This window comes from Cryptococcus neoformans, chromosome 9 (assembly GCF_000149385.1).
Source record: "Cryptococcus neoformans var. neoformans B-3501A chromosome 9, whole genome shotgun sequence".
NCBI classification, from domain to species: Eukaryota; Fungi; Basidiomycota; class Tremellomycetes; order Tremellales; family Cryptococcaceae; genus Cryptococcus; species Cryptococcus deneoformans.
In genome coordinates this window covers 133873-156689 of record NC_009185.1, presented here as the reverse complement: position 1 = coordinate 156689, position 22817 = coordinate 133873, and the positions used below count along the sequence as shown (strand labels likewise).

Below are 22817 nucleotides of genomic sequence, written 5' to 3'. Positions count from 1 at the left end.
TCAAATGATGTGCCGGTTGAGATTTATGTGTGGAGAGTTGTTCTGTACATTTTCAGCTTCCTCTGTCACCCAGCCTTATGCGGCGCCAGTCTAAATCTAAATCTAAATCTAGTTGTGGTCCGCAAACTCTATAAGCAATCGTAGTTTCCAGTTCCTCTCTATGGACGGACAAGAGCTTCGCAATGTCGTCTAATCTAATCTAAGGTCTGTTGCTCATCCATTATTAACATCGCAGGCGCAGAGCTCTCAGTTAGCTCTCTAGTTCACATAGGCTCATCTCGTGCACAATCTAACCATCTGCTGCGTAGACATTTCATTCCATGCCCGAACATAACGACATCACTTCCCTCCATTACTCATCCCTCCGAGCAATACCCAACGGTATTGTCATTCTTGAACCCCATACGTACTGGTACAGATGAAGGGGCAACGCCGAAATGATGTGCGAACCCGATGAGCGAACGTGATAGATCTATTGACTGCGGCTTAGAGGTATACAACTCGTAGAGGTATACAACTCGACACTTGGTCCAACACTGTCAACAGGCAAGTGCTGGGGGAGTCCATTCGCATCACGACAATGCCTCAAGTCCCTCTAAAATTGGGTAGCAGGAATCATAATAAGAGCAGCACTCCTAATCGCTATAAAGGCAGGTCCACGCCTTTGATTATTTCAGTTGAGGCTGATGAAAGAGAAAGCTGAGGGTGAACTAAAGAGATGGAAGGAAAGAAATAGGGACGATTAGAGGTGGACAGGGACAAGAAAAGTAAAGATACCTTTGTGCCTCCAGAGATACGAAAGTATTCAGTAGCTGCAAGTCGAAAGGCGGTGTGGTACTATTACTTTGATAGGGTTAATTTTAGTCACTAACCATTTTATACGAAGATGGTAACCAAGGAAAATCAGAGAATGATGAAACAGAAATTTGTACTATATAAATACGTAAAGAAGGACGATGCTCTCGTCATGTCTCTCGTTCAGGAACAGTCAATAACTCGGGGATCCGATGATCTCCGTTTTTCGTCGCTCATCGGTGTACTCTCATGATGGCTCAAATGCGTGAGCAACTCGCTCAGCGGTCTAATTAACATCGGACAGAAACGCAAATTGAAGACACAATAATCCTCAGTTGCTACCAACACTGCATTCGTCGAAACAGTAACATATTGCCAAAGTGCACTCCGCTGGAAATACAGTTGTACCGAGTTCGACAGATTCACAACCGTAATGGACGCTCTCATCCCGTTCACGACTTCTGGTTCACTGGTTGACCTTGTTGACAGTTAGTCTTGAACTCCTTAGTATGATTCCCGCATCCCATCTGCATTTCGCAAGCGGGAGGCCCGTGGGATTGTCATGATCTCAAGCTGACCCTGTTTCCAGAGAAAGTCCTCGTTATCTTGCGAGACGGGAGGAAGTTGATAGGCTTGTTTAGGAGTTACGACCAATTTGGTACGTCATTCTTTTGCTTTGTTTTCTGCGACTATGGATTAATATAAGTCTCCGTATTGCCATCGTCATTCTTGGGCGGAATCTACTTGTATTTTGGCACCTTGGTCCAACATGCGAACGCAGCCAACTTCCTTCTTGAATCGTGTGTAGAGAGATTACACTACAAACTTGAATATGCAGACAAGGATATTGGAGTGTTGTTAGTGCGAGGAGAGAACGTTGTGGCTTTAGGAGAAATTGTTGGTCGCTCACTTCAAATCTGGGTTTAGCATAGAAGTGCTGATGTCAGGCATAGGATCTGATAGCGGAAGATATGGTACCTTTACAACAAGTAAATGTACAAGAAATCGAGGAAAAGATATCCGCTGAGAACGTATGTTGGCTTTATTTTCTGATAATAGCTGGAACTGCAGCGGAGACTGAGGCTGATTTGTGTGCAGAAACAACGAGAACGAGACCACGCTGTAAAAGAATCTGTGTTATCAAAGATGGGCTTTGTGAACGAGGGCAAGGAGGGCGATGCATACTAGCTGCGGTATGCGGATGACGAAGGATACTGGTCGATACTTGACTCTGCGCGTTATTATATGAGTCTATGGATGGTTTAGCTGATTTCGTTCTAGGAGATAGGCCAAAGGAGGGATCACCGATCCACCATCAGAAGTCCGGTCAACCATCGTGTTTCCTTCCTCTCTGACATTAGGCACTACGCGTCGCATCTCTAACTTTTGCCACTAGGAGGTGGAAGAACTGATTCACTTCTTTGGAAGGAGCAGTTCTGCTCTTTGCTGATTCGTCTCGCCCATCTTTTATTTACTTATACTTCAAGCGCACGCAGTAGCTTTGTTCATGTCATCGCGTCTTCCTCCTTCTTCAGCGCACTCCATCAAATTCGGACATGCCCAATCGACACCTCCTTCAAAGTCCAGTACTTTTGGCCAGGGACGCAATGACGGAGTGTTAGAATGGTTGGATTATGCGGAGTGTTCACTATGGTGGGTGAAAGATGTGGAAGTCGCACATCGTGAACATCGACTGATAATCATGATAGCCGGGATCCTTTGCTAAATGGAGCAGCTAAAGGCAAACACTACTGGATGACTTCTTGTGGCCATATTCTCTGCTCTTCTGATGAACATCAGCGCAAGTCTTTTGAGAAGATTGTCAAGATGCTCACACTAATTTAGATTAGACCAAGAAGGCATATGTACAGCATGCAACAAGCAAATGGAACTCTTTCTTATCCAGGAAGGATCAGTGAGCGCAGTTCTATTGCTTTTCAAAGGTTCTGACGTTGCTGGTAGTTACCACCAGGGCATGAAATATGGTTTCAAAATGGCGCGTCGCTCCTAACTGGCGCAATGGAGGAAATGAAGACGGCCATGAAGAAGAATACCTCAGCGCTCAGGGTCATGGGCGTGAGTAGACCTTTGCTTGAGACGTTTAATAGCTGACAATAGACTGCTAGTTTCAATACAGGGAGATGAAGCGATCAATACAACATTACAGAAATGCTATGAAGGAGAAAGATGTATATGATCCAAACGGTGTAGTGTTGCTCTACTGACAGAACCCTGCCAGGCTCGAATTACTAGTGTACAGCGAGAGCAGGAGGCATTAATGTCGTAGGTGTAGCTTCGACCTAACTCATATCGCTTAACTTACATATTTGCTAGGGAAAACCACGAACTCCACGAACGTGTCGCTGAGCTCCAGTCCCAACTCCGGAACTTCCAACGATCTCAGCCTGCCATCGTACCCCAAATCACACCTCAATCTCAATATTCGCTCAATTCGAACATCCGCCAAGCTGAACCCACCCATTATGACCAGCCGCAACCAAATACACAGAAAGAATACATACCTCCACCGCCAGCGTTACCAACCGTGCACGAGGAAGAACAGCAGCCAACAGTAGGTTTTGGGTATAGGATGGGTAATGGGGATGTTGAGGGGTCAAATAAGAGAAGAAGGATTGATATATTAGAACAACAACCTCGACGGTACGTACATCTGTCTTAATCAGTGGGGAAGCAAAATGGTCAAAACAGTTGACATGTAAATCCAGATTCATCCCGCCGACCCCTGCGTCAGGTGCTTTTGAAGGATCTCAACATCTCCGACATCCTCAGCCCTCACACAATTTCCAGACTAACCGTCCTATGTCTCGTGCGTTCAGCTCTATAGCACCTATGGCTATTCCACGAATGGGAGCTCCAACACAAGTACCTTTGCAGGGCCCTGGAGGAAGACCGAAGAGTACTATAGGACATATGGGAGGTGAGAGGCGTGCAGATGACGGGGATGATATTAAATCACGCCTAGAGTAAGTTTCTGCGACGGAGCAGTGAAAAGAGGATTTGCATTGACGGAACACTGTGATTGCTTTGCTTTACAGAACGTACAGATATGACCCAGCGAACCCTTCGCCGAATCGCCGCGCACCCCAAGAAAGATCTGGAACAACGTTACCTAATCAACACGAACGAAGGTTCAACACCCAATCGCTGCAGACGCAACGACTGCAAATGTCTGTCCCTCAGCGACCGCAATCGAGTTTTGTTCAGAGGCTAAAGATGTCAAACTCTTCTTTCGGTATGTCAAATTGTGTCGAACTTAACAACAAGTTTTGAGGTTGGAGCTCACTCGAGATTGATATAGTGAACCGCCCTGGATCAGCCAGACCTACCCCTCTGCAACAGCACATGAGTGCACCGTCGATGAATTCCAGTCAATCCATGGTGATAGGGACTGGGATGGGGGGGTGCAAGACAGTGCAAGCGTAAGGATGAGGGAGGGTGTACTGCAAGGTGGAGCGAGGATGACGCTGACTCATGGTGTGGGGCAGAGAGGTTCCGGTAATCGATTTTAATATGTGGAGATAGTTTATATACGATCAACAAATGGAGAGATGGATTAGGACGTACTATAGGTGTAAATGTGCGGAATATCACACTTACATTTTATTCAACAAAGATTAATTAGTCGCAGATCCGGCTTTTCTTATCGTTCATCGTCGTAGAATGCTCGTTTAAATGGATAATTATGATGATTGTTATATTGCGTCGGCTGAAGGAGGTTTTGTCAGAACGTTAAAGATTAGCTTATAAACATTTTTTGAGTTAGGGGGGTTGTCGCTGATTCTGCCACAGTATTGGTCAAGAGCTTAATAAAAAAAAGAGAGAGAGATTGTTCGGAAAAGTTGCCTGAAGACTACTAATCACGGTAGAAACATGATGGCCATCGCAACTATTACTCAAAGATTGAAAAATATCCAGCTGTTCTTTCGCATAACTCTTGCAACTACAACACCAGCACCAGGGCCAATTACAGTATAGATCCGACTACGTACGACCCACCTACTTCAATAAGATTAAAACATGATGCGATTTTTGTACAACAACAGCAGCTCTCAATTCTGCGAATACTCCAGCACCTGCCCTTCCAAAAGCTTCTGCATTCCGTTCAATTTATCCACCATTCCCTTCAACTTTTCCGGCACCGACTCTCTGAATTTGGGGTCGAGGGTATACGTCAGATCGTGCTGTAGGATGTTTCGAGCTCGAGAGGTATCGCCAGGTGGGGGGCAGCCATAGCAACCGTGGAGAGTTCGTCGCTTTGTGGTGGGATCATAGCTTCCTATGTGGACTATAATTTAGGTATTAGCTCGGCTCTGGAAAGAAGGACATGTTGTGTTGTGAGTCGGGGAAATCAGCAACGACGTACGTATGTTGTTGTTGTAGAACACCGTTTCGCCGGCCTTGAGCTTTACCTTGATACCACCTGGCATCTCTCCGTCTCCCAACAGTGCCTTCTTTTCATCGGGAGCGCTTACTCTGAGATGAGATTTAGGTACGACAGAGAGACACTCGTCGTCGTATAGAGCAGCATTCCATTGGATGCCGTGATAGTCTTTCTGCAAAGCGGCGATTTCCTCTTGGGGTGTGGCCGTGGGCTTGACGTCGTCTCGATGCCATACAAGGGCATAGGCTGCGTTCGTGGGGTTGACGAGGAGGTTAAACAGCTCTGCGATGGATGATTTAGCCTTCTGAAGGCGTCGTTGTGACCGAAAGTTGGACCAAGTGTGCTCACCGAACTGCATATCCTCCTGCTCACAACCCATCAAAGCTCTTGATACCTCCAACATCCCTTCACTCCCATACCATTCGGCAAACACCTTCTGTCCCAAGTCCGGATGCATCACATTCTGTACACCCCAGATATCCTCTTTATCTTTTGCGTCCCAAGGCGGAAACGGTTTTCCTACAACGCGGACGTTGTCCCATTTGCCGGAACGGGATAGATCGACAACGTGGTCTGCAGATTCACGGAGAAGGGGGAAGAGATCATCAGGAATGAGGGAAGGGACGATCACATAACCATAGGTGTGGTAGTGTTCACGAAAAGAGGAGAGTTCGTCAGGGTTGAACCGTGACATGATAATGGACTAGGTTGGTCTTGGTATTATAGAGGTGAAGGAGGTAAGGAGTCGTAATGTAAGGAGATAACATCGATTTTTATAGCATATTGAATTAACCAGGCGAAACATATGACATTGGGCGAACGAACGAGACGACAACAAGAAATCCATCGGGAAAAACGCCGATTCAGAGCGAGCGAGCAGGTGTGCCCACCATTTGGCCAACCCCCTATATCAACTTTACGTTCTCGCAACCGGAAGAGATTACCCGCGCTTTTGCAAACAGCAGAAGCTCATAACCCAAAAGCAGCTCAAGTATGTAAAAAAGACTAATCAGACCTAAAGGATAGAGTTATTCAATCACAAACTCAATTGGCAGGACATGTCGAACGATAGCGAGTGACGATGAACGAAGGCGCCTATGCACGATGAAAATGCAATGATAATGACATACAAATAAATGGTACACTATCTAATTATCCTTGACCTGTTTTACTTCTTAATTTAGTGCTGACCGACGTCGCTATGCCCCAGCCTTAAATCCCTCCAGCAACCAACCAGCCCATGAACAACACAACGTCTACTCGTCCTTCATGCCCAACCGCCTCTTCTCCTCTGCTAACGCTTCTTCTCGTGCTCTTAATTCTGCCTTGGCCAGCGCTGACGCTTGCTGTTTTGATGGGTGGTGGTAAAGCACTGCGCGAACCGATCAGCGACCGCCATCCTAGTGAGACGCTTTTGACAAATACTTACCGACAATATATCTTTCCATCAAGTGGAAACCATTCAGTTGGTTGACAGCCTCCTTAGCATCATCCGGACTCTCAAACACTACGTATGCTGTCCCCTTGGTCTTGAGATTTGCGTCTGTACCGAGACGTATTTGCCGGATGGGTCCATACTTGCCAAAGAGGTCGTACAAGTCGGCGCCAGTGATGTTAAAGTTGCTGAAGATGAATCAGAATCGATACAAAGATATATTCGCAAGATGCTTACAGGTTCTTCACGCTAAATGTTTGTCAGCAATGGTAGCATGAATATAAAACAAAAGTGACTAACAAAAGAGCTCGTTGGGCTAAAGAGTCGTTTGGTCGTTGCATTTTGGAAGAGACGATCTAAGGTTGTCAATTGTCTTGTTCACTGAAAGTGCTTGTGGTCGATTATCTGGGCTCGCTGCACGTAAGCCTTGTTTCTAGATCTATGTTTGTGATTATATATATATACAGCGCAGATAGTTGCCTTTCTACATCTCTCGAACGCTTGAGGACACTGGAAGCTCGAATACAGGGAGAAACTCGACAAAATCGCGTTTCAAATAATATTCTTCAGGCAGACGACCGCCGGCTTTCAACAATTCAATTTTAACGTATTTCCATATCAAAAAAAAATCCAAAATGGCCTCCGTTGTCACCCTCCCCATCACCCTCACCGCCACACCCGCGGGTTACTCCAAGCCTTCCCCTTCCAAGGCTTCTGCCCCCAAGCAGCTCCCCATCTACCCCGCTGGGCCCTCCTTCATCTCCGCCGCTCGTCGACAGATCCTTCAACGATCTTTTGCAGACGACGACAAGGCCATTCTCGAGGCTCGTGAGCGTGAGGCCGAGGAGAAGGCCAACGCTTCTGGCGATGGTACCCAGTACCCCGGTTTGGGCGAAGAGGAAGAGTCTCAGACTGTCTTGTCTTCCGACCCCAAGGAATGGAAGAAGCAGGACCACTATGCCATCCTCGGTTTGGGACACTTGAGGTACACTGCCACTGACGACCAAATCAAGGTTGCTCGTAAGTGACTGTCTCATGTACTGGTTTTGGACGTTGCTAAAGGAAATTAGACCGAAGAAAGGTCCTCCGACACCACCCCGACAAGAAGGCCAGCCAGACTGGTCACGGTACCAACGACGACTCTTTCTTCAAATGTATCCAGAAAGGTGTGTAGCTCTAACCTTCATCTTGCTTCTACGCTAACTTTGGTCAGCCCATGAGACCCTTACCAACCCCGAGCGTCGACGTCAGTTCGACTCTATCGACTGGAACATCAACGACGAAGTTCCCGACTTCAAGAAACTTTCTCCCGAAGAGTTCTGTGCCCAGGCCAATGCCCTCTTTGCTCGTGAAGGCCGTTTCTCCAAAGTCCAGCCCGTTCCCGAGTTCGGTGACCTCAACTCCTCCAAAAAGGACGTCGAGGGCTTCTATGACTTCTTCTACAACTTCGACTCTTGGAGAAGTTTCGAGTGGCACGACAAGGAGGTCAACGAGGGTTCCGACTCTCGTGACGACAAGCGATTCACTGAGAAGAAGAACAAGTCTGAGCGAACCCGACGTAAGAAGGAGGACAACACTCGTCTCCGTGAGCTTGTTGACTCTGTCCTTGCTCTTGACCCCCGTATCAAGAGGATCAAGGCCGAGGAGAAGGCTGCCCGTGAGGCGAAGAAGAAGGGTGGTGCCGTTGGTGCCCCTAAGCAGTTGAGCGCTGCCGAGAAGAAGAAGCTCGAGGAACAAAAGAAGAAGGAGGAAGAGGAGAAGAAGGTCGCTGAGAAAAAGGCCAACGAGGCTAGCAAGGCTGACAGGGAGGCGGCCAAGAAAGCCAAGGAGGCTGCCAGGAAGAACCTCAAGAAGTGGAAGAAGGTGTGTACATCTTACCTCGTTTCTGCCCATCTTGCTAATTGTTCCTCAGGCCATTTCCACTGTCGTTGCCTCTTCCAACTACTTCCAAGCCGAAGGCACTGCCGCCTCTGCCCAGGTTATCGAGAAGCAGCTCGGTGAGCTCGATGCTCTCGTTGAGCTTCTCGAGCCCGAGCAGGTCAAGGACCTCAAGGAGAAGATTGAGAAGGCTGGCAACGGTGCCCCTGCCAAGGCTGCTTTGCAGGAGAAGGTTGCCGCTTTGGGAGAGAAGGGTGCTGGAAAGTTCACCGAGTTCGCTTAGATTTTAGAAAGGCGAATAGAATGGTAAAGCGGATGTAGATCTCTCTGCTTTCGGCTTCATTTTGCTTCTTTTGGCGATTGTTTCTTTTGACGGCTGTTTGGACCTTTCGGCAAGTCTGGCAATCGGACAAATAGTACAAAACGTGTATGGCGGAATAATATCAAATCGTTAAAGTTGTGATCGCAGCGGAGGAGTGTTAACGAAAGAAATATTGCATCAAAGGATTGGCAAACCTTCATCGAGATCTGGAGAACGAATTGACGATGGGCAGTAATGTCTCCCCTATCACTTCAGTTGATCATTTTGGCGAAGGATTAACGGCAACTGTCTTGACTGTAAACTACTCTTAGTATCCATTTTGACTGATCGACTCATCAACTTCGACCTCTTATCGGCAAGCAGCAGGGAGGCGCGACACCGACTTTAGTGATTCACATGAGCAACGATCGATCATAACTCCGCCAAGAAAGGAACGTTCGTTCCCAGGCAAGCTTGATAGGGCTTTCTGATGTGTGTCCCATATAAGCAGGTATATAGTTCTTAATCTCTACGGCCTCAACCACGCGGACCACCATTCTTTTTCGATAGTAACACAACGCAGTCAGAGTGGCAAAAATGAGCGAGAAAGGATCTTTAAAACGTACCGTACTGACCACGCAGAGTGTGGATGAGCATGGTAACAAGGTGCAAGAGTGTTACGTCTATCCTTCTAACGTACGTCTAACCATCCTAGGCTTGTGAATCATTCATGGGAGTGGAGGATAATTATACTAACGAGCCTATGGGGTAGACTGACGAAACCTCTCCCACCCATTCATCTTCTAAATGTCAATGGACGTTCCCAGAACTACTTCGCGCGAGAGGCACAAAGAATATGACCGTTATTTGCGGAGCATCATTTGATTCTCGGTTACCTGCCGCGTCAAGAGAGATCTGCACATGCGACGAGTTACTTGGATACCCTCCCACATCTCTCGCGAACACCACGTTGGGCCCTTATTCGAAAGCCCCAAAATCTGCTGATACTAAGGCATTGACAGGGAGAAAGTGGCAGCCAAGCGATCTTTGTGGACAACATCGATGTACGGGGTGCAGGTTGACGTTGGATGAGGTGGGGGTCGTTGTTGATGATTCCAGAAAGGGGCTGGAGGAATGGGGTGTTGTTTTTGCAAGGAAAGATGAGGAAGATGAGTAGCTTAAGATGATTTGGGCTGGTTTGGAATTTAGGTTTTGTCATGTTACTACAGCTCTCAACGAATGTGGCTTGGACTTCCTGGATTCTGCGCTTGCTTGATGGGCTGCCCTTTAGGCATTAACGCCAGAATGTTGTCTTCCTTCGAAATCCTCGATTATGTGACAGGCGGAATTCAATAAATGCCTCTGACAGTCTCTCTCGACGAAGGTCACCCATTAACAGACCTTCCTTTTTACGACCTCTTCTTCTTTCATCTCCCGCCTTCTCTTCATCTAATTCTGATTTGCCGTCTTACTCGACGAAGGCAAATAATAAAGAAAATAACTTCGTTTATACATGTACTGCATCCTCTACAGTAAGAGGACCATGCGCTCAGAGTCGACACCTACTACTGCTGGCGACAGCAAGGCATCCTTCATACCCATACTTAATCCATTTATGAGCAATCTTTGCTGCTGGAATCGCTCTCCGATCATGGGTTCAACCTCTAGGATACAGTAGCAATGATGATGAAGGCAAATTCTCCATGATAGTTTGGATGGATGGAAAATTGCGTTAAAGGAATACGTGCAGTGCGCGTTCTAATTGCTTACGCTCACCATCTGATGCCTGTCATCACTTGTGCTCGTATTACTTACGATTCTGAGTTTATAGATAACAGCAGCAACCCACTGAGGAGGAATATACCGACTATCCTTCCCTCTGGGCTGGGGCAGCGAACAGGTGGCTCTGCAGGCGTGAATCAGGCCTCAGAAAACTGTAATGACAAAAAAATTGTGGGAAGTCGTGTGCGAGCATCAGGCCTAGGAGAAGCCAAGGAAGGCTAGTTGTATGTGTCTTCTGAGAATGTAAAGTTAATAAAGCATCCGGACTCTTCCAATGGGACACTATCATAGTATGGAAGAATATCAAGTGTGTATGATGACTGATGGATTAGTAGGAGGCTGAGGAATGATGGAATACGTAGTAACCACTGCACTCAGACGCCAGTTCGGGATCTCGCGCAGCCGGAAAACTGGTAATTTGGTGCCGAGGTCCGGATTCTGGTTGTCCCGATCTATGTTTGTTACTTTGCGATTTTGCCACTCATACATACGCGTTGACTCGAAACGGAGGACCCCACCCAACCTTAGCCTCCTTTCCGGTTTTCGGCTTCTTTTCACGTTACATCCGCCTCCGCAGAAGGCGATCTTGTCTTGCTCCATATCCACCTTCCGCTCATCGTCCATCCTATCTACTTCTTATTTTATCTAGTCAACCATCATGATTTTGAGGTAATGAGCGACCTAGAACGATTGCCTTCCCGACTGCCCTCACGATGATCGTCCGGTTAGGAACCAAATACCAACCTCGACAACCTCAATAACTCGTTATTCACCACAAACTTGCAGAATGATTTCCACAGCGGCAGTCAATACACCTGGAGCCAGCATGAACCACTCCCCGGCGGTGCTTCCAACTGATATCCCCCGTCGACCATCGCCGTGGCACGACATTGCACATTCTCTTTCCACTACCTCCTTGCCTCCCACCTCTCGTTGCGACTCTACCACATCATTGCCTACCCCTCCATCCTCTGATCCGTCTACGCCACCCAGCCAAACCCCCGTACTTTCCGCCTCACAGGCTTTCAAGGAATGGGAGGAGCGTCTCTCTCAACCTGATTCCGACGCTACCCGCCACCAGCTAGTCCATCCCAAACGGTCGCCTACTCCCAAGCTGGCAGCAGAACGGGATAAGATGGGGTTCATTGAGTACAAGCTCAAGCTGATTAACCCCACCACTGAAAGATTTGAGAGGCTTGTTACCCAGATGATGTGGAGGTTAAAGCAAGGGAAGAACGAGGCGATTTATGAGCTTGGGCTGGCAGGTGGGCGTCAACTCATTGCAACATATATGATACTCAACTGATCGTTGACATAGATGATGGAACCGTCGTCGGATTGACTCGAGCCGAAATGGACGCTTCGCTCCGGACTCTTGAGCTTATGGCTTCAGAAGTAGGAGCTACGGTCATCGTATTGAAGGAAATCGTCTTAAACGGACTTGCTTCACAGCAGCCAACCGCCTCGATTGAAACCATAACAGCCCTTCCACCTTCTGATGTTTTGAGTCATTCCAAACTCCTTACCAATGGGTGGACTGCGAAGCGACCCGATCTGGATGAGGACGGTCAACCGAGAAGAGGGAACGGTATACCGGACTCACATGGAAAGGGAAGGAGAAGCAAGAGGGAGAAGAAGAAGAAAAAGGAGACGAAATCGCAAATGGAGTTGAAGCAAAAATCTGAGGGAGATGGCGAGATTGTAGATTTTACAAGGGATTGCTCTATGTCAAGTGCTGCCAGTCTCAGCACCGATACCGACTCCTCATTTCAGTTCGACAATGACGAATTACCCCCCAATGATTTACATCAGCACCAGTCTATTCTCTCCCCCGCACTTTTTCCTCGCAAGATAATCAATCCTGTTAGTCCCAAATCCGATAAGAAGCGTCGCAAATCGGCGGCGAAACAGGAGCAGAGACGTCTAGATTTATTAAGAGGGGATGGCACAAACCCAATGTGGGCCGAGATAACCAGCCAATCCTCAAAATTCCCGGTTGAATCACCCAAAGTTAACCTTCCGCACCAGCCAGCGAGACCATCTTCGTTACGGCTTGCTACCCCTGCAGAGTGCCCAGACAATTCGTTCGTCGATGATCTCCTGCATGTGCCCCTTGACTCTTTATCTCTCTCCTTCGCAGATGTGCGCACGGTATCCGGCACTAGCCCTAGGCAATCTCACTATCCACGTTTTCATCCCCATTCCACACAGTTATCAATTCCAAGCCCGATTCGACCTCTGTCCCCTGTCTCAGACCACTCGGTAGCTGCCACCACAAAGACAGGAACCGAGACAGAGATTGTTCTCCCACTGGACGATGCTGCTCTGACAACAAACAAGATTCTTCCTCCTCCACCTGGAGAGGAGCTCATCTGCGTAGAGGCGTTAGTGGTCCGGAAAGTACAGCATGATCATGATAGAGAGGATGAAGATGATGAAGCGGAGGAGGAGGAAATGAATGATTGGGGATATGGAGGAGAGGAGGATGTTTGGGGTTTTGGAGCGGAAGAAGATTAAACTAACTAAGCAACTGTATCGATAAGCGAATTATAAGAAAAGGCATGGTCATGCTGTCAAAAAAAGGCGTATATGCATTGCAAGTACATAGTGAAGGGCGCTGGGATAACTCACAAAAGACAGGTAGTGACCATTACTGCATATTACAAGGGCTTTTACAAATCTAAATTCTATTCTGTTAAAGGTGGCTATCAAACATAAATAACTTGAGTCGCTCACACAAAGCAGTGTGGTCGACACCGAAAAATGTGCCAAATGATGGCCCTTGATCAAGTTCACCAAGAGCTTCCATGCATTTCCTCCTAAAATGAGCTCGAAGCTGTATTTGTTGAGGTTATCATCAATCCTAGAAGGCTTGAAAGACACCGGGATGGGAATGAATCTATGAGGGTAGGGTCGTTAAGGAAAAATAGGCTGTAGCACAATAAAACGAGAACTTACCCCTTCTGCAGATAGTGATACAGTCATGATGGGTAGACCCGAGCACAGAAGGAAATGTGTGGACGCTAGGCAGAAGTGATATCATCGTTCCTTTTTACGTTCAGTCCATAATCAAAGATAGACTGAGATTGCCCGTCAGTCGTCTTTTCTGAACCATTATAGCGGTCAACGGAAACTAATTGCAGGCTGGCACATTATTATTCAAACGGGGGCTGACAGCCTTGCTCCATGTGTGAATGTTACTTTCAAAATTATCAATTAGGAACGCAATGCTTAATCAAGTATAATCACTCACCTTCGCTTCGAGGGCATGAGAAGAAGACTGATAATCAACAACTTGTTGAAATCGGAAGAGCGAAAATAAAAGGAAGTAACAAGATGACCGGTAGCCAATGGAGAATGTTTACGCAGTCTGGCGGCGCGGTTTAGCTTTTCGAAAAAGATCCGTACGTATCATCTGCTTTAATAGAATGATTTGGACGCCCCAAAGGCTCCTACTTACTGGCTGCATTTCATGCTTACACCGTTCGTCCGAACGCACAGAGGAAGATGAATGATCAGAGATGAACAACAACCTGTTGAGAGGTGAACAACAACCTATTGAGAGGTGAACAACAACCTGTTGAGAGGTGAACAACAACCTGTTGAGAGGTGAACAACAACCAGCTGAGAGGTGAGAACTGAGTGATGAGAAAAAAGGTTTCCATCATGTACAGAACCTAACTGTAGCTATACAGTGCATCCTAATCATGGCAGTAGTTGTGTCGGGTCATCTTGCCCAGAATTATGTCTATAATCGCGCTAGATACGATAAAATGAAAAGTTAAGGGAAAAAAGATTAGGCGTGGAAGAAATATCAGTCCCTCATGTGCCGAGAGAGTAGATGATGTATACCTGAACGCCGTCCGTTAGTTTACTAGCCAATAGCATGGGGAAGATCTCAAAGACTCACAACCCAGGCAGTGATAATCAGGCCGATCAATTCGAAACCAACGATGGCAGCCGTCATCTTGCTGACTCTCCAACCTTCGTAATCCAAGTTGTTCTCCTTGACTTCCTTCAGCTTCGCGAGACGATTCTCTTCGGTCATACGGAGAGACCCTGCAAGCCACCTGCGATCAAGATAATAGTATGTAGGACCGAGAAGGACTTGCACCCCCTTAATGGCGATGATGAAGTAGATGACGTTGTTGTAGGAGCCGTTGCTAGATCGGTCTTGCTTCAAAGGAAGTTAGTAATAGAGTTTTGTTTGGAGAAAGGGTACTAACGATAGCACCAGCGGCAACGTCAAGGACGATAGAATTGCCGTTTGCAAATGCCTTCCAGATACCAAGAGCGGTACCCAACAATGAATCATCCCCCACTAAGATGGGAATTGAAGCGATAAAAGTGATGGCGTTAGTAGACAGAGCGAATGAGGAGATGAGGATAGGGCAGAGAGGGTGGACGGTGGTAAGACCGATGAGGGCAAAGACAATGATGTAAAGAGCGCCAGTGAAAGAGACTGACATCAAACGGTCAATCAGGACGTCTATCACAAAGTGAAACGAATTTACCGAAAGGCATTCTCCATCCAATTTTATCAAAAAAGAAACCGGTCAATGGGGTCAAAAAGACTGAAGTGAAATAGTCAGAATCACGTTTACAGCGTAAGAGGCCTTAGAAATAAAACATACTAGGAATAACAGACTGGAGAGAACTGTTATAGCCAGCAGCGAGCGTGCTAGTACCTCGGGTAACAGTCTGGATGTCGGCCAAGTTGGAAGTGTAAACGGAAACGGCGGCATTCTGGAAGAGTTCTGTCATGTCACACGTTTATCAATATTTCCGCCGATATTGCAAATGAAGGCTACTTACGAGAACCACAGAAAATCCAGAAGAACTTGGGCAACCTACGAAGTGTCCCAAACTGGAACTTCCGCTTATCCCAACCTTCCTTCACCCTTGCATCCTTCCCAAGAAGAGGCCTATACTTCTTTGGTACGGCCCGCTCATACCACCAGTAAAGCATCACCACAGCCATGTTCACCGCACAAACGATAGCAGGGATCCATAGAGCCCAACCCCACCATCCATTGATGGTTGACATGGGTACGGCCGTGTTTTTGGCAATGACCGAGGTGATTCGGTTCCAGGCGATGTCGACAGCGAATACGAGACCAAGGGATGTACCGCGGAACCAGTGGGAGTAAAGCTTGTTTTGGGTAGACTCGATGACTGCATGAACAGGTTAGTAAATGGTTGTGGAAGAGGACAGATGGAAACAACGTACCGGTAGAACCGAAACCCATGAGAATTAAGCCGCCGATAAGCATGCCGTAATTTTCGGCGTTAGATGCCTTAATGCGAGCCAAGATCAGCACTCGCTGTATAATACGAAGCATATGCCTATGAGAATCTCACATACAGCGGCAGCAATGATGGCACCAACTAGAACGAAAATACTGGATATGATAGCAGCACTGTGAGGCCAAGCTAGTCAGCATGTGGGACAGGTTCAACTGACATCACTGAAACTTACTATGTCGCCCCCCAGTAGTCCATACCGATACCACCGATGATCGGAAGGATGGTGTTAACCAAACTAGACGCACTAGAGATAGTACCGTACTGAGCATCTGAGAATCGTATTAGGCACAGTCGATCATTGTTAGATGACAGACGTAGAAAAGTTACTCACTGTTGATGTTGAGCTTCTCCTTGAATGTCGATTTCAAAGGACTAGCCACTGATTGCATGTAGCTTGAGCCAGTAGCGAAGAATAGAATCATTGAGAACGCAATCAGTCGATATGCCAAAGGGATAACAGTTTCGAGTTCTTCTCCTGCTCGCGGGCCATTCTCCTCGTTCTTGCGATCCATGTTGGAGCCAACTGCCGCGAGCTCGGGTAATTGGCCAGAGATAGTGTCGTACTGGCTAGCCGCTAGGTCCTCTTTGCCTTCAATAGCGTCAGAGTTGGAGGAAGAGGAAGGTGCCTTTTCGGCGACATGCTCTATGACCTCCGGCGAATGATGGTTGGTCACCATGATGGATAGCGTAAATCAATGGGGAGAAACCATAATACAAGCATCTGGCCCGCTGCTTTTATACGGCCAGTCAATCCTTGGAATCCGACATGAAGCGAGCGGACTAGATTATGAAAAGTTGACTCTCGAAAAAATGAGCTGCGGACGCTTTGCATGAAAAATGGAAAAGCTAGGCAAGAGCAGTAGAAAGGGGAAGACGAAGAGAAAGCGACAAATTTTGAAGATAGCCAAGCCTTACGAAGATCAGAAAACCCGAGATCCGAAAATCTCTTCGATTATCTGATATAGGACTTATTTATTTCGGTCATAGATCTGTTCGGCCATTATTTAGTTACGTATAACGGTTTCATCCTTACGTTCTTTTTTGTTCCCGTTTCCTGATTTTTCGTCCGTTTACGCGAACTTGGATTTGTACATCGTGCGCGAACCTGAATTATGAACGGGATCGTCACCAGGCACAGTCGAAAGTGGACAGAGGACAGAGGGTGGACAGCTTTCCCTAGTCTCCCTCCCATACTAAATTTCATATGCCATCTCATCATGCAGCCTCAAGTTAAGCTTAAAACTTCTAGCGATCGGCCGATCGGTTCACGCCGCAGCGCCCCTCCATCTTCTCCGACTACGTACGTACCTGCTTATCACCACTTGTTATTGCCACCGCAGTCACAATGGGTGACATGACTTTCGAAGCATGCGAATCGCTGTTCATCACCTCCAAAAGATTACTCCTTCCTAGGATAACAACTCGTTTTCACCATTCCCCTTCAAATGTAAGCGACCAGTCCTAGAAGGTCTGTTACGCATATTGCAGGGTGTGGCTGCGATAGCCCTGTTCGGTAAACTCTTTCAGGATGGCTTCCGTCGCGACATTGATGATCTTGCCGACAGCGGAGGACCTGTTGTATAGTATAGCTCCGATTGCCATAATCGGCAAGCCAGTTTACAGAAAATCAGCATCCCATTGGTTCCCGTATGCTTTGTCTACATAATGCGGCGTTGTACTGCAAGAGAGCCAGATACAAGTTGTTGAGGGGTCTTGTTGCCCTTTGCTGATGATGCTGTCATGTTAGAGAAGAGAAGATAGGATCTTGCTGTTAGGCCCGGTCTATCCCAAAGGCGTGCCGCAGAGGGTGTCAGGAGGAAATGTAGTTATGGTCGACTTATACATGCAAAAAGATGATGTGAAGTAGTGGAAAAGTTGATATATGCATCGAGAGGTTGGTTGGTTTGACATATTTATTTATCCCGAACACGCAACTAAGAACCTAAGATTGGTCTTAGCTAATTTTGGACTTTTTGACCGTTCTTAGTTAACTGATCCCCATACGTTAAAAACTAAGACCGATCTTAGCTAACTAAGTCAGGTCTTAACTTTTATATTTGAAACGGGTTGATTGTATGCAGTCTTCTGCCATGCGTCTCAATACATGCCAAATAAGCATAAGATTAAAATATTACCAAGGTACATCTATGTTGCCTGAGAAACCTCTTAAAGTGTCAAGACACCTCTTAAGATCCCCTTTTCCTCATCAGAAAGACCTTCGACCATCTCATGCATCCCATTTGAGTTGGAAGCATATGCATGTCGAAGGACATCAGTCAGATGTTGCTGCGCAGAGTATATATTAGTCAATTTCAGCGTAGAAATAACCGGACTGGTCAAACTTACGCCCAGGTCAATTTGAGCGAGAGGATCAGACTTGAGATCTTCGTCATCATCTTGCGCGTCACTTTCCGCTCCATTGTTATCAAGCCATGCTGTCGAATATTATCAGCGAATAATCTGGGCTCGGGGTAAGATTCGCTCACAAGACAAGTAGTCAAATTCGCCCACGTTGGAGCCACCACCGAGAAGGTCATCATCATCCCATTCCTCATCCTACATACCACCCATACCTGTCAGTCTTCTTTTGGAACTGCTTGGAAGGGAATGAAACACGTACCCCGTCATCATCCTCGATATCAAGACCAGTTGTTGCCTTCTTCGCCGATGTAGGCTCCGATTGGACGTCCTTGAGAATTAGTTTCAGAGCTTTGAGAGGGAAAGGAATTTGAGTGTATTGGTTGGGAGCTGGCGCCTTTATCAGCAACGGCGATATTTAGTTCCATATACGGTGGACTCACTGTGTCGAGTTCTGGAGCGAGTCATGATAGCTATTCATATATCAGCATCCATCATATCTTTATTCCAGACCGCTTACTGTTCCTGTTCGCCTCTGAAATGATCAAATCTCCTTTCACAATAACCTCCCTCAACCTCTGGTCCGACAAGACAAATAGCTTGCTCATACCCATATCGCTGACTCTTATATTCCATGATCCAGTAATAGTATCCGAAGTGTCGCACCAGGCGCTAAGAACAAGGTCGAGAGCACGCTTCTCACCTCCAGAAGGAACGGGCACAGAGAATTGGGAGAGGAGATCGATGGTGTTAGCAGTGTGTTCAGTGCTGAAGAGGTAGGCGAAAGGCAAGACAAGAGTCTGGAAATGAGGACAGTCAGCATTAAATCGCAATAAGTGTCCCGAAAAGAGAAACATACCTGGATGAAAGAAGGCATGGTGGCGGTAGCCAACCTGGCCACTACAGCTCGCAGCAAGTCTGGCAGCACAGGGCCAATGGCTTCACCGGCCTTGCGGAACAGGTGCATGATGAGTTCACCCACAAAAATACCGCCAGACTCTGAAAACGTGGGGGCGAGGAAACGACCAAGAAGGCCAAAAATGCTTGCTATACCGTTGTTACCTTCGAGATCATGCCTGCAAAGTAATTCAGTATCCTAGTCGAACAGTGAAGTATGATGACCCACCAATGTGTAAGCTTTTGGCAGTCCTTCCTCACAACCAGAGTCAAATGGATCATTCCATGCTACTCCTATCAGCCCCTATACACTCCTCCCCTCCCCCCAAGACCATTACTTACCTGGATGACATCCATATCATCCGTAGTCCTCAAGATTTCCATCACAGCCCTAGTGACAGTAGCCACCAACTCAGTCTCTAAGGGACCTCCTCGCATCCTAATCATACTGTTCGCCAGTTGCACAGCTTCGCCAGGAATATGGACAATCTCATCGGTGACAGGGGTGGAGATGGCCGCGGCGAGCTTGGGGGCAAGAGTGTGCACGAGGGCACTGAGGACTCCGGGGTCAGGGAAAAGGGTGAGGGATTCAATGTTCTCTTCGATGATCGATGTGGTAACAGGGTCTACCGAAGTCAAGTTTGTCAGTTATCCGTTTTGTTCGGAAAAATAGTGAACAAGAAGGCACGAACCGTCAGCACACCTCAACCATACGTCAAACATCTGCTCTACTACAGGTCTCGTGTTCTGTGCGTTCAAGATACTGTCATCGATAGAAGTGATAGCCCGGATGGTCTCAAGAAGAAGATAAAGGGTCTCACGCTCCGCTTGAGGTAAAAGTGGCAGGAGGAGACTGAGTAGCTTGCCGGTTTGAGGTTGGAGGATGGCAGTATCGACATGTCGGCAAAAGCTAAGCATAATGGTCAGCCAGAGTTGCATACACTTGTGATATGGAAGCTCACTTTTTGATGGTCTTGACAGCGGAGATCTTTACAGGGACAGAAACCTCTGGTGATTCGAGAACAGAAACAGCAGCATTGAGATACTGTGTCACAAGCGTTTGAGGCAAGAAAGAGCTAAACTGGCTCGCAAAGACAAACGCTCGGCCTTGCAAGAAGGGAGCCTCTATATCAATCTTGTTAATACCCCTTAATACAGACGACATTTCAAACGTCGGGTATGAACTTGGACTCACCTGATTGACCAAGAAGACTGGGGATGACCTGATCGAACAAATACGATACGTCGATTGTAGGTGATCGCTTCTTCTCCAAATCCTCTTCAAGCGCATTCCGGATATCGTCAGAGATACCTCCGAGCATCGCAAGCACAGATTCAAGAGGCTTCCACCTGTTCTCACAAATGTCAGCACAATGTTGGGCATCTTGTTTCGTACTGCAGATGTAAGACATACCAGTCGGGGCTACCCGATTGCTTGGCAGAAGCGGACTCTTGAACTCTGGTGTTTGTGAGATTTTGTAAAATGGCCGCCACAGGCCTGGTCCACTTGTCCATCACAGACTATCTCGCGACATTCATTTATTTTTGTTTATGAAAGCTGGAAAAGCAGACTTACGCCAATGAGATCATAACCAGATGTTCTTGCGCTGTACTCTTCAGTTTCTTCGTCCTCATCGATAACGAACGCATTGGTGTCTTCCATCCACTCTTCGGCCTACACCATCTGATCAGTACAACCCCAATGAAGAGTAAGAGGCAACTTGCATTCTCTTTGGTGATCTGCGTAAACTCCTGCACAACTCTAACTAAATTCTCCAACACCTCTGTCGCCCTTGCTGATTCGTCTTGACCTTCCACCAACACACCAACTGCGCTCTTCGTCCTCACAGTGGGTGTAAGATAGTCAAAGATGGCAGAAGCAAGATCAGTGATGTCAATTTTGGGGTCGGTCATGCCTGTGCCAGAGTCAGAAGTAGGTGAAGGGGGTTCAGGGGTGTCGTCAGTGGTAGAAAGGTAAAAAGCGGTGAATAAGGGAAGGAGTGACTGGAGGTTGAGGATGGCGAGGCGGATGAAGGACGGGACATTGGGAGCGATAATTCGGGGGAAAGCACTTTGGAAGAGGGATAATGTCTGAGGACGAGTGAGTTCGTGTTCAATGGATGCTAAAAGGAGCTTACTCGGAAGATTTCGATCCGGATACTGAGAGATTCCCAGTTCTGTTGCACCTCGGCACCAGCATCTTGAGACAAAAGCTGAGAGAAAGCGTCGAGCCAAACAGCACCCAACGATTCAAGCGCTGACTTGACAGCTCTAGGCTGCTCCTCCCGGACAGTTTCCAACATGCGGACGACTTGTCGGAAGACGTGCACAGTGGAAGCACGAGTGGAGGGAGAGTGAGCCTGTCGTGGGTCAGTGTCTGACTAGCACGAAAATACAGTCTACGTACTTCGGGGTTGGCTAGAATATTCAGAACTGCGGGAAGAAGATCTTGAACGACAGGCAAAAGCTGATCTTCGCTCAGTTCATTGCGCACAAAGTCCGAGATTACACGCATGCCGCCGTGAACCGAGTCAGAGGAGCCGGATGTGAGTAAGTTGACAAGCTGCGGTAAAAGGTCGGGGTAGTCATCTGGCCAGTCATATCTAGCAATGGCTGAAAGAGAGAAAGCCTAGTAGCACATGAAATTAATTCATAATGATATTTTTGGAAACTTACACTGGCGAGACGAATCTTCCGCTCGGGGTCGGAGAGACCGCTAAAAACGAGTGGTCTTATTTGGGCTTTTACCTGCGTTTTTCATGTCAACATCGTTCCTCCTTAAACAAGGGATGATCTGCATACTTCTATAGGAGTTATAGGGTGTTGAAATTGGGCCGAAGCTGGAGTCCAATGTTGGTTGACATACTGCTGCAAAAGAACGCCGGCTGAGTAAAGCAATGTTAGTACGTATGGTCGCGTTCCTTATTAAGAAGACTCATCTGTCGCTGGAACAAGGGTACATCCTGGGCATTTAACAGCCTCGCCAGACTCAGCCCACCCTCTGCACCGTCATTAGCAACATCCAAGCGACATGAGACGAAACATACCGGGGACGGCGAAAAGCTGCTTGAGCTGCTCTTCTGCATGTTTCCGGACATTTTCTTCAGGCGACAATGTGGACTGAAGGCACTGGAGCACCTGCTGATCCATCTTGGGCAGATGAATGATGTGAGGTATACTTATAGGAGCTGGACAAAAAAGTGTGATGAAACAAAAGTAAAACAACAATATACCACGGTGCACGCGCCCTGACCGTCGTCATTGGTGATCTCCATCTCTTTGTTCCACACCTCAAATCCTATACTTTACCGCCGAAATCCTGTATCCTATAGTTGAGACGACAACCTCAAAGATAATAGCAATATGCCCCTCAAGGACCTCTTGAAAGCGCGTGAGTTTCCACCCGAGCTCAACACGCCGTCGGCTCGACTGCCTTGCACCAGCTTAGTGCACATCCAATGGTATCTTCATGTCGCCATCAGCGCTGACTTATTGCTCGCAATGCAGGGTTCACATCAGCTATTCAATCGATCCCAGCTGGTACATGGAAGATTCTGATCACGGACGAGCATTCTCATGCCCTTTTGACTACTGTGTATAAACAGTTTGATATTCTCCAACAACATGTCACTTGTAAGCGATTGTATTACCATTATGGGTTG

The 22817-nt window shown here is 47.2% G+C and overlaps 9 protein-coding genes across 9 annotated transcripts in view; 5 read left to right on the top strand and 4 right to left on the bottom strand.

The window, feature by feature from the left end:
- Positions 1 to 1228: 1228 nt before the first annotated feature.
- Positions 1229 to 1983, top strand: CNBI0490 (hypothetical protein; the record flags this gene model as incomplete). The annotated part of the gene is made up of 5 exons (XM_768342.1): positions 1229 to 1283; positions 1385 to 1453; positions 1577 to 1692; positions 1749 to 1826; positions 1894 to 1983. The coding sequence occupies 5 exons, from the start codon at positions 1229 to 1231 to the stop codon at positions 1981 to 1983; spliced, it is 408 nt and encodes a 135-aa protein (XP_773435.1).
- Positions 1984 to 3385: 1402 nt separating this feature from the next.
- On the top strand, positions 3386 to 4239 carry CNBI0480 (hypothetical protein; the record flags this gene model as incomplete). Its single annotated transcript, XM_768341.1, has 4 exons — positions 3386 to 3456; positions 3522 to 3779; positions 3852 to 4048; positions 4115 to 4239. 4 exons carry the CDS (start codon positions 3386 to 3388, stop codon positions 4237 to 4239), a joined length of 651 nt encoding a protein of 216 aa, XP_773434.1.
- Positions 4240 to 4865: 626 nt separating this feature from the next.
- CNBI0470 (hypothetical protein) lies at positions 4866 to 5891 on the bottom strand (the record flags this gene model as incomplete). The annotated part of the gene is made up of 2 exons (XM_768340.1): positions 4866 to 5101; positions 5180 to 5891. 2 exons carry the CDS (start codon positions 5889 to 5891, stop codon positions 4866 to 4868), a joined length of 948 nt encoding a protein of 315 aa, XP_773433.1.
- A 562-nt stretch (positions 5892 to 6453) lies between these two features.
- Positions 6454 to 6973, bottom strand: CNBI0460 (hypothetical protein; the record flags this gene model as incomplete). The annotated part of the gene is made up of 4 exons (XM_768339.1): positions 6454 to 6569; positions 6627 to 6820; positions 6870 to 6881; positions 6933 to 6973. The coding sequence occupies 4 exons, from the start codon at positions 6971 to 6973 to the stop codon at positions 6454 to 6456; spliced, it is 363 nt and encodes a 120-aa protein (XP_773432.1).
- Positions 6974 to 7267: 294 nt separating this feature from the next.
- Positions 7268 to 8793, top strand: CNBI0450 (hypothetical protein; the record flags this gene model as incomplete). Its single annotated transcript, XM_768338.1, has 4 exons — positions 7268 to 7652; positions 7703 to 7798; positions 7846 to 8495; positions 8545 to 8793. 4 exons carry the CDS (start codon positions 7268 to 7270, stop codon positions 8791 to 8793), a joined length of 1380 nt encoding a protein of 459 aa, XP_773431.1.
- A 2587-nt stretch (positions 8794 to 11380) lies between these two features.
- Positions 11381 to 13110, top strand: CNBI0440 (hypothetical protein; the record flags this gene model as incomplete). Its single annotated transcript, XM_768337.1, has 2 exons — positions 11381 to 11858; positions 11912 to 13110. 2 exons carry the CDS (start codon positions 11381 to 11383, stop codon positions 13108 to 13110), a joined length of 1677 nt encoding a protein of 558 aa, XP_773430.1.
- A 1305-nt stretch (positions 13111 to 14415) lies between these two features.
- CNBI0430 (hypothetical protein) lies at positions 14416 to 16577 on the bottom strand (the record flags this gene model as incomplete). Its single annotated transcript, XM_768336.1, has 10 exons — positions 14416 to 14445; positions 14504 to 14770; positions 14820 to 15055; positions 15108 to 15167; positions 15228 to 15350; positions 15409 to 15768; positions 15824 to 15890; positions 15959 to 16013; positions 16073 to 16169; positions 16232 to 16577. 10 exons carry the CDS (start codon positions 16575 to 16577, stop codon positions 14416 to 14418), a joined length of 1641 nt encoding a protein of 546 aa, XP_773429.1.
- A 1489-nt stretch (positions 16578 to 18066) lies between these two features.
- On the bottom strand, positions 18067 to 22305 carry CNBI0420 (hypothetical protein; the record flags this gene model as incomplete). Its single annotated transcript, XM_768335.1, has 20 exons — positions 18067 to 18186; positions 18247 to 18335; positions 18387 to 18456; positions 18521 to 18648; positions 18702 to 18731; positions 18779 to 19058; positions 19118 to 19354; positions 19498 to 19781; positions 19848 to 20065; positions 20118 to 20280; positions 20351 to 20505; positions 20570 to 20676; positions 20732 to 20830; positions 20923 to 21246; positions 21294 to 21515; positions 21563 to 21784; positions 21832 to 21903; positions 21958 to 22040; positions 22091 to 22156; positions 22203 to 22305. The coding sequence occupies 20 exons, from the start codon at positions 22303 to 22305 to the stop codon at positions 18067 to 18069; spliced, it is 3072 nt and encodes a 1023-aa protein (XP_773428.1).
- A 213-nt stretch (positions 22306 to 22518) lies between these two features.
- Positions 22519 to 22817, top strand: part of CNBI0410 (hypothetical protein) — a gene marked incomplete at both ends in the record, with an annotated part of 3016 nt that continues 2717 nt past the window's right edge. Inside the window, 2 exons of the mRNA XM_768334.1 lie at positions 22519 to 22546; positions 22663 to 22788. Coding sequence (XP_773427.1) covers positions 22519 to 22546; positions 22663 to 22788 — 154 coding nt within the window. The remainder of the gene's footprint in view (positions 22547 to 22662; positions 22789 to 22817) is intronic.